General features: G+C 38.9%; 1 protein-coding gene across 1 annotated transcript in view; it reads right to left on the bottom strand.

Moving 5' to 3' along the window:
- The window catches only part of EPG5 (ectopic P-granules 5 autophagy tethering factor), a 125855-nt gene that overhangs the window by 32536 nt on the left and 82524 nt on the right, over nucleotides 1-10795 (bottom strand). Inside the window, exons 32-36 of the mRNA XM_012556797.2 lie at nucleotides 9581-9729; nucleotides 8818-9019; nucleotides 8192-8264; nucleotides 6648-6751; nucleotides 2444-2619 (exon numbers count right to left, since the gene is read on the bottom strand). Of these exons, the coding sequence (XP_012412251.1) occupies nucleotides 2444-2619; nucleotides 6648-6751; nucleotides 8192-8264; nucleotides 8818-9019; nucleotides 9581-9729 (704 nt within the window). The remainder of the gene's footprint in view (nucleotides 1-2443; nucleotides 2620-6647; nucleotides 6752-8191; nucleotides 8265-8817; nucleotides 9020-9580; nucleotides 9730-10795) is intronic.

Raw genomic sequence — 10795 nt, 5'->3', positions numbered from 1 at the left:
TAGACCAATGGAACAGAATTGAGAATCCAGACATAAATTCATCCACCTATGAGCAGCTGATATTTGACAAAGTCCGTTAATTGGGGAAAAGACAGTCTCTTTAACAAATGGTGCTGGCATAACCAGATATCCATGTGCAAAAAAATGAAACAAGACCCATACCTCTCACCATGCACAAAAACTAACTCAAAATGGATCCAACACCTAAATACAAAATCTAAAATGATAAAAATCAAGGAAGAAAAAATAGGGACAACGCTAGGAGCCCTAACACATGGCATAAACAGAATAAAAACCATAAGTAACCATGCACAAGCACCAGAAGAGAGACTAGATAACTGGGAGCTCCTAAAAATCACTTACATTTATCAAAACACTTCACCAAAAGAGTAAAAAGACAACCTACAGACTGGGAAAAAATTTTTGGCTATGACAAATCTGATCAGCGTCTAATCTCTAAAATCAACAGGATACTGCAAAACCTCAACAACAAAAAGACAAATAACCCAATTGAAAAATGGGCAAAGGATATGAACAGGCACTTCACCAAAGAAGACATTCAGGCGGCTAAAAGACACATGAGGAAATGCTCATGATCATTAGCCATTAGAGAGATGCAGATAAAAACTACAATGAGCTATCATCTCATCCCAACAAGGCTAGCATTAATCGAAAAAATACAAAATGATAAATGTTGGAGAGGTTGTGGAGAGACTGGAACACTTATACACTGTTGGTGGGAATATAAAATAGTACAATAACTTTGGAAATCAATTTGGCGCTTCCTTAAAAAGCAAGAAATAGAAGTACCGTATGATCCAGCAATCCCACTCCTTGAAATATATCCTAGAGAAATAAGAGCCATCACATGAACAGATATATGCACAGCCATGTTCACTGCAGCACTGTTCCCGATAGCAAAAAGATGGCAACAACCTAGGTGCCCCTCAATGGATGAATGGATAAACAAATTATGGTATATTCACACAATGGAATACTATGTAATGATAAAGAACAATGATGAATCTGTGAAACATAACATGGAGGAAGCTGGAGGTCATTATGCTGAGTGAATTTAGTCAGTCACAGAAGGACAAATATTGTATAAGACCACTATTATAAGAACTCAAGAATAGGTTTAAATATGCAAGTCTTTGCAGTAAACCATTCTTCGATTGTTACAAGGGTGGGGAGGGCAGGAGAGGGGAGGTATACCAGGATTTCAGCTGGTTCCAGGTCAGTTAAAGCCCTCCTAAGGAGAACACAACAGAGAGTCCCTGATGGAGCAGCAGAAAGATGGGGTGCAGAACTCAAATTCCAGTAAGACCAGACTTAATGGTCTGACTGAGACTGGAGGAACCCCGGAAATCACGGCCCCCAGACTCTCTGTCAGCCCAGAACTAAAACAATTTCCAAGGCCAACTCTTCAGACGACTGTACTGGACTGTGGGACATAAAATGATACTCATGAAGAGTGTGCTTCTTAGCTCAAGCAGACACATGAGACAGAATGGGCAGCTCCTGTCCAGAGATGAGATGAGAAGGCAGACAGGGTCAGGAGCTGGTTGAATGGTCACAAGAAATCAGGGGTGGAAACGAGGATTGTGCTGTCACAGTATGGGGAGAGTAACTAGGGTCACATAACAATGTGTGCAAACATTTTTGTATTAGAAACTAACCTGAATTGTAAACTTTCACTTAAAACACAATAAAAAAAAAGAAATGTGACATTAAGAGTAAACACAAATGAATTGGTGACTAAGAACAAACGAAACAATGTTAAAAAGCTAAAACAGGTTTTGTTTTGTTTTTTAAATAGAAACAAGAACAAATCTCCAAATGCCTGACTGTTATGGAAATTACACCGCAGTACCTATTTTTTAACTATTGTTTCTACTGCAAAGACTCACACACACTGATTGGTGCTTTTCTCAGGTCATTTCAGGGTTTTATACGATTATGATGTATCATTGGTTGTTACAATGCACTTTATCTCCTACAACCTCATTATTCACTTGCATAACTGCTAAAAGAAACTATGGCCTGAGTACCTATTTACATGTTGCTTTAACAGAACATTTAACAATAAGTAGTTGTAAAGATACTATCCTAGTTCATGCATACACATAAACTCCAAAACTGAGCAGGACAAAGTCATTAAACTATGTACTCACGCAATAATATTACTAACATCTACGGAAAGACTGCCATATAATAGACAAAATCTTTCTATGAATTTTAAAATGGTCCTGTAGATGTTTTCCAGTTATTTATCAACATGATGAAAAGATTTCCACGGGTTGCTGTTTTACGCAGCACCATTCGGACAACATGGAGCACACGTACAACGCACACTGCAACCGTGCAGAACAGCCACAGTGAACAGGCTGCTCCCCAGAAGCCAGATCCCTCTGGGCTATGATATAGAGAGTGAGGGGCTTACTTTGAAGAAGGCCTCCATAAGCGTCTGATCGGGGTGCAGGTCCCTCCACTTGAGCTTCCGGTACGCACTATGGAATGCAAACAGAATGAACTCTGGCATTTTGGGCGCTGTACAGGCTTCACAATAATGCATCAGGTGTAATCGAAGGGCTCCTTTGTCACTGGGCAGCAGCTTATCTAAAATTTAAAGAAAATACAGCTGAAGACCTTTGGGGTTATCTTTAACACACACACATGCAACAACAAAAACTAATACAAAACACAAATTTGAACTAAAAGTGTAAAAGCTAAGGATCTTAATGTTTACCCAATTTCAAAGCTTTTCAGATTAATAAGAAAGATTATAAGAAAAAATGGTACTTACAGGGGCAACTGGAATGAGCATTTGGTGTGTAGGAGATGGTAGGAATGATCTGTTTTTCTTCAAAACATCTAACTATATGGCTTTTTAACTCAAACACACTCTACAGCACCAATCAATTCTAGGCATGTCTTTAGTCTGCTACCCTCAATTAGCACTTCATTTGGCACCATGGATGACCCAATATTCCTCAAATGGAAATATTCCAAATGACTAAAACTGAACCCCTCATGCAATTAAACTAGACTATTAACTGTCATTCATGTAAATCATCCTAAAATGAATTTCACATTCTTTTGCAATCTTGATCACACAGTACCATCCTCAACCAGTATCAATTACTTTAATGTTCTCAAGGGCTAGTGGCTATATATAATGAGTAGTCTAAAACACATGGTGTCAGACTTTCTGGTTCTATGGGAAGGAATTGAACACGGTCAAAGAAGAGAGAGCTGCACGGAAAGAGAACAGAAGCCTGAAGGGTTTCTCAACACTGATCTTTTGAAAAATGGCCAATGAACACCACTGCATGGTAGCAGCCAGTTTATCATTTCTAATATTCCTGTGCCCTCAATTCCCAGACTCTTACTTTATTCTACAGCATGGAACATACACATGGAACATTAACGTATGTTTTTACCAACCTTTTAAGACAGGGGTAAAGAGTAGCGTTTGTTGAACTATAGATAAAGGAAGAGTTTTGTTTAGATAAAGACGGATAAGTAAATACAAGACATCTACAAGGTAATCTCTTAGGGCAAGACTGAGCTTCTAGTCCAGTCCAGAAACAAATAAGCTCTGCGACCTCAGATGCTTTTCAGGTCCTCATTTTTCTAATCAATGAAGAGAGCTGGATCAAATGCTTTCACTAAAGAGCAACAATTTAATAATTCATTCTGCTCTGTACTGTCCTTCTGTTTCCTGTCTCTGAACTCAGCTACCAATTCTTGACATTTTCAGTGTACCCTACTGTTCCTAAGCCATTGTTTTATATTATGTACACAGTCAAAAGCCTGAGGGTGCTTGCCCTAATACTAAGACATCAAATATATATAGCCTTTGTGACTATAATTTGATGTTCAAAGATTTTTCTTACTGATCAATATATTCTGGATGCAAAGAGCAGCTAGAAGTCTACCTTTCAAAAAAGTGGGTACTCTTAAGATTTCACATGTTACTCACTGAACCAACATTTATCAAACACTGAGAATACAGCACTGTCCTAGGTCTTGTGGGGGATAAAAAGAGGTGAAAGATAACATTTTTTTCTCTGAAGAATTTACACCTTATTCTTGGGCAAATAAATAAGATCAGGCATGAAAAGGGTCAACCAAGGATACTGGACGATAAACTGTTAACTCTATGGCTAAATGCCACATAAACATGGCAGCCATGGATGTGTACCACTTGGATCTCCCGCCCTTCAAACAGAACTTGCTGATCCTGCTGCAGCATCTGAGTTGAGGCTACATTCTCCCAGGAAGCCCTCAGCAAACAACGAGGCACAGGCCGCCCATTCCTGCCCAACACAGGCACTTCTCCGCAGGAATCTTTGCACTGGAACTCCCCACTGGGCTGGGTGGTACTTTCTTAGAGCTGCATGGTTGTCTGAAGCTCTTCTCTTCCTCTCTCCTCTCCTTTCACAGGCTGTCAGACCTGCACTGAGGTCTGACAGCTTCTTTGCCTACTTCTCCCCCAATGACCCCATCTTTATAGGCATTACCCCAGATAAATCTCTGGCATTCTAACTCCATACTGACATCTGCTTCCCAGGGACCCAAACTGCAACAATGTACTATGAAGATTCAAAGATCCAAAGGCAGGAGAGAAATACATGAGCAAAAACAGATATGCAGGAGAATATAGAGTCTGAGGCTTCATCCAGGTAGTGGACTCAGCATGAGCAAGTCAGTGGTAGAGGAAAAGTTCAAGGATTTTTGGAGGACAATGAGTTAAGGCAATAAGGCTGTTGTGGAAATCGTCAAGAAATTCATCACCATAATGTTTCTAAACTGCACTAGGGCCAGATATCTTTAAATACTGAATAAAAACATATGAATAGGAATACGGCATAAATAGTATTTAGGAAAATTAATCTAGTAAGTATATTCAATATTCCTTGCCATCACCACAATTCAAAGGCATCAATTCTTTGGTCTTCCTTATTCATAATCCAGCTTTCACATGCATATGAGGCGACTGAAAACACCATGGCTTGGGTCATGGAATGCCAAAAGAATGAACAAATCTGTCTTGGAAGAAGTACAACCAGAATGCTCCTTAGAAGCAAGGATGGCGAGACTACATGTCACTTACTTTGGACATGATATCAGGAGGGATCAGTCCCTGGAGAAGGACATTATGCTTGGCAAAGTAGAGGGTCAGCGAAAAAGAGTAAGACCCCCAACAAGATGGACTGACACGGAGGCTGCCAACAATGGACTCAAGCATAACAACAACTGTGATGATGGCGCAGGACCTGGCAGTGTTTTGTTCTGTTGTACACAGGGTCACTATGAGTAGGAACTGACTCGACAGCACCTAACAACAACAACAACAACAACCTAGTAAGTAGGCAGAATGATTTGAAGGACTAGAAACCAGAGACAGGAAAAATAGTTAGAAGGCTACCGAAGAATTTGGGTAGGTGGGTTTAATATTCTTATAAATCTCTCAACATAAAGCATTAGACACTAGGTAAAATAGGGCATCTCTGAAAATGCATAGATAGTACACTAATCAGGAGAAAACACCAGAAGCCAGAAGCAAAGAGAGACTAGGAAACCAGAGTGTTAAACTCTTGCTGAAGCTACAGCTGCCCTAAAGTATATTTGCTTATGTCAGGTTTTAACAACACAGGTAGATAAGACTGTCTAAGGAATATGCCCTCACTGAAAGGGTACATTAGGGGAAAAAGGGGAACTTCTCTATCTTAGCCTGGACTTTGAGTCAGAGTAGGAAAAAAAGTTTATTGTGAGAATTCAGGCCTGCCTGCAAGTGAGTCTGGGTTTTGATTTCATAGAACTGTGTGGTTTGTGGAAACCCCAAGGCAAGAAATTAAATAATTCCATTTGGCAACAAATGCAAATCCTCTCTGGAGGTACACATCCTCATCACAGGCTTTACAGAACTTGCATAGACAAAGTCTCTCTAAACATGGACTCATACTACAAAATTATAAAACACACAAGGAAAGAAGCCTCCAAAAACGAGAGTCTGAAGGAACAACAAAAACAGCAAACAAGCCACACTCTAATAAGAACTTCGTATAATGGAATTATTGGATATAGGTCATAAAGTAAGCATGTTTAAACAATTTAAAGAAATAAAAATCAGAATTCTAAACAAAACTAAGAAATGAGATAATACCAAAAAATATCAGAGTAGATTTGAAAAACAAACAACTTTTAGAAATGGAAAACATAATCACTGAAATGAAAAATTCAATGGATGTATTTTTAAGCAGATTAGACATAGCTGGAGAGAGACTGAGTAAACTGAGAGTAAGATCTGAATGAATTATCCAGAATGAAGCACAAAAAGACAGAAAATATGAAAAAGAGATTAAGAGTCATGGAGGACACAATGAGGTTCAACATGGGGGATAGGCAATACAGAGAATGGCTATAAATTTTTCATAACTGATGAAACTCAGAGCTAACTCACAAAAAAGATGAGAAGTTATAAACTTTAAAATGTATTATTGATCTTTCCTCTGTCACAAATAATTGCATACCAGCTAAAATAATATTAAATAAAGTAGGAAAGCGGAAGCAAAAGTCTAGCTGAATGACTTAGGGAAAAAGTGAAAAATAAACAGAAATATAATGTAACATCTTCCTACCTTTAAAACTCTCATGTAATGAGCCAATAGAGTCAGTGAATAATTGCACTATACTTGAGGCCACCACAGTGTCACTCTCCAACCAGGGGTAATGTCGCTGATTGCTATAAAGAAACAAAACATACAGATGAAAAAAAAAACGAGATGAAAGCACCATCTTTTAAATTACTCTGAAGGTCCCAGAGTCTAGGGTGTGTCTTAGTCCTAGAAAACCCTGCATTCTGTACCTCTAACATACATTTAGACCACCACCTCAAACGCTATAAATTCCTGGAGGTGAACTGTGGCTTGTAACACCAACCATGTAATTTTATTTACTTTCCCTCCTACTTCTTTTTCCCAATGCAATTAAGTTTTAGAAGTTTGCTATTTAAAAACACTATTAAATTAACATCTTTTTACATCTAATTTACACCCTTGAGCCCATCTCTTGTGCATCTTAGTTATATGAAAAATGCCCTAGGAAAACACTGTAAGGTGGCTTCAACCGTTTTCTCTACCCAAAGTATGGGAAGAAAATCAAATTCACGTAACAAAATGATGGCCAAAAATTAACAGAAAGAAACTAGCCAAAGAAAAGAATTCTTTATATGAAAATTTTAATTTCTGAATCTAGTCCTGAAAACTCAGTATCAAAATAAATTCCATTAATTCTTCCTTGAAATAAATGGGCAGGCTTCACTGTGATCAGCCGTCTATATATAGTCACTATAAAATCCCAAAGCTTGAAGATTGTTTAAGGATAGCCATCTAGCAAAAGCAAAGATCCAGAACCTTTTATGTTTTTGGCAAGGAGCTCTTGAAGCAGCACAGGTTAATGCAAAGAGTCCTGACACAAGAGTCAAAAGACCTGAGCCCTCCTCCCGGTTCTGGCACTAATGGACTGTGGCCCTTGAGAAAGTTCTCTGAGTCTCGGGATCAAATTAATTAACGTTTGTAAAAACACCTTAAAAACTGTGATGTTTACTAAACACTGTTGTAATTTTTATAAAACCCTTGGCAAGTTCACCTAGCTTCTGACTTAATACTTACAGGAGAAAAAAAGATGCACAAGGCAACTCACTGCATACGGATAGCTCCACACGTCTAAATATTTAAAAGTTCATGAAAGAATGCTTTCATTTAATTCTAGAGTTCCATGTTAACAGGGTAACTCCCACCCAGTAATTTTACAGCCAACTTGTTGCAAAAAATAACTTAGGCAGTGGAGAAAATAAAGTCAGCTTCACATTTTATAGTGTTATAGTATCAAAACCCAGCCATTTTTTTCTGAAATAAGGCACCAAAACTCATTCAACTTCTTTACTCTAAAAAACTAGAAATAGTTTTATTTCAGAATTAGTATCCAGACAACAGCTCTGATCATACTATGCTAATACTTTCACAAGTAAAAATATCTTGACTCATAAAGAAGCATTTTCTGAATTTAAATATGGCCCTACACTTAAAATTAAATCTGTGAGCTCATCACCTCTACCAAAACACCTTTAGAACTTTAAGTCTGTAAATTTCAAAGGAATTCGAATAGCTAAAAAACTATTTACCTTTCACTGTCCTCTAAGACCAGGATCCATGGCTTAAAGAGCTGGATGATCACTGAATGTAGCGATCTCAGCACTAAAACAACACAAAATTTTTAGAGGCAAGAAACAAGCTCAACCTTTGTCAACATCATTGATAACATTATATAGAAAATCTACCTTTTATCTGTAGGCTCATAAACCTATGTTGATATACAAACGATACGCTTAGTAAACTGTGTTTTCATTTGCTGCAACTGAATTTCTCCGAAGTGAAGAATTTTTATTACAACACAATGTCATGAAGAATTTTATAAGTACATTTTTTCAAAATAAACGCTTAAATATCCAGAACCCCTTCCTTAGAGAAAGAAATAAAAGGAAGAAAGAGCTGAAGATTGAAACCTATTGCTTTGTACTATACATCTTACAAAGAAGGGGAATTGACAAGCTGTAGCAAGCATCCACTATATAAGTGAATACAGGCATGACACATATATGGGTTCATACCTGTAATATAAATTTTCTTCCTCCTGACATTCAGATATCTAGTTTGATCACAGAGACTTAAATCTCTTAATGTATCTATGCAAATATCTTCTAATGGATGGTGAGAATGTCTAGTCCACGTTACACTAAAAGTATATTACCTGTTTTGCTGCTTGCAGATGGGTCTTGGGCCAAGCATGCCATTTCAGAGTCAATCAGCCTTGTTACAAGATAGCCCAACAGTGTCTTCACATCAGCCATGTAAGGACTCCATTTTGAGAATAAGCCAAAGCTCTTAAAGTCCAACTTGGATAACCGAAGCTTATAAAAAAAGTTTGAGAGCCACTGTATAGTCTCCATTACCTGGAAGAGAATGATGAGTCAAAACATGCTTACGAATGAATGTCTACTTTCAGCAGAGTATTATGATAGACTTTGATTTTATAAAAGAGTTGCAAAGCTATATGTCATATGAAAATAAATAGCAGGTTTCAAACTCTTTCTAAAGCAGTGTAACCACTATTTCAAATAAATTCTCATGTGGATCTGTATTGGATAAAACTGAAAAAACCAAGAGCTCTGTGAGACACTGCATGAAAACCCAATCAAGGGAGCTAATGGTCTCAGGGTTAAGAGTCAGATGGGCTATGGTGGGGAGGGAAGGTTTACACAGGGGGAGGGCCTGGGCTGGTCTTGGACAGATGCGTAAGAATCAGACTCAGAATGTGAGAGAAAGGCGATCCATGTGAAGGGGGCATGGGAAAGCAAAGGACTTACTAGAAACATAAAGATCTTAAAGATAATGCAAAAAAAAGCAGATGTTTAGATATAAATTTTAAATGTGTTCCAATTATTTAATAAATAGCAAAGGAACTGGAAAAGAAATGCACAGACAAAAACTTCACAGATCAAAAGCTAACACACCTGCTTGTCTGACAAGAGAACATCTGGAGAGCTTTGAAGCACCGAGCTCTCGGCCAAAGCTGCCCCCTGCTGGCAGGCAGGGGCACAGCAGCCTAGGGCTCTCAGAGTGGCTTTCCAACACTCAGGGCTCAGTAGCTGCTCAGCAGAGCCTTAGGGGGCAGACAGAGAAAAGCAAGTCAGCGTCTTTCTTGAATTAACTTTTTCACCTTGAATCAAAGAACACGTATACTTTACACAGAAGTAGAAATTAAATAAAAACCCAAAACAAATTCATAAAGATACCTGTGGTGGAGAAACCAAAGAAAAAGGGCCCATTAAACAACTGACAACCTGGACATTTGACTTTCCTTGTCCCTAGTAACCCTGGTTGGAGTGAGCTGGAACCTGGGAGAGAAATTCTACCCACCTGGCCCTAACTGGGGAATGGCAAAGAGGCTATTTTCCAGGCTAGAAAACAATGGCTTTCTATGACTATGAGAGAAACAACAGTGACAGGAAAAGGGACATTGCATGCAGAATGCAACTCCAGAGTACAGACGCTCTCCGGAAGGAGTCTCGTACTTATCCCTAAAACTCCACTCCTACAACCAGCAAAATGGGGCCAGTGGTGGTTCAGTGGTAGAATTCTTGCCTTCCTTGCAGGATACCCAGGTTTAATTCCTGCTCAATGGATCTCATGTACAGCCACCACCTATCTGTCAGTGGAGGCATGAATGTTGCTATGATGCTGAACAGGTTTCAGTGGAGGTTCCAGACTAAGATGGACTAGGAAGAAAGGCCTGGTGATCTACTTCCAAAAATCAGCCAATGAAAACTCTATGGATCACAATGGTCCAACCTGCAACAAGTCATGGGGATGGTCCAGGACTGAGCAGTGTCTCATTTTGTTGTACATGGGGTCACAATGAATTGGGGGTCAAATCAGCAGCAGCTACCACCACTACCACCACACTGGCCAAAACCTAAATAAAGATACAGAGATAGCATGGAAAAGTAGATACTACCAGCCAGTAGTCATAACTCTGCTACTCAAAAATGTCACATCCCAGGACAGCCCCATAAAACCAAATGGGACTAATGAGGTACAGCAGTCCAGGAACAAGGGCCAGAAGGCAGAAGGGGACAAGAAAGCTGGTGATAGGGAACCCAAGGTTGAGTAAGGATAGTGTTGATGTGTTGTGAGGTTGTTAACCATTGTCATAGGGCAACATGTGT

The sequence above is a fragment of the Trichechus manatus genome, unplaced genomic scaffold (assembly GCF_000243295.1).
Source record: "Trichechus manatus latirostris isolate Lorelei unplaced genomic scaffold, TriManLat1.0 scaffold00078, whole genome shotgun sequence".
In the NCBI taxonomy this organism is placed as follows: Eukaryota; Metazoa; Chordata; class Mammalia; order Sirenia; family Trichechidae; genus Trichechus; species Trichechus manatus.
Note: the sequence above shows the minus strand (reverse complement) of the source record. Positions and strands in the feature narration are given on the sequence as shown.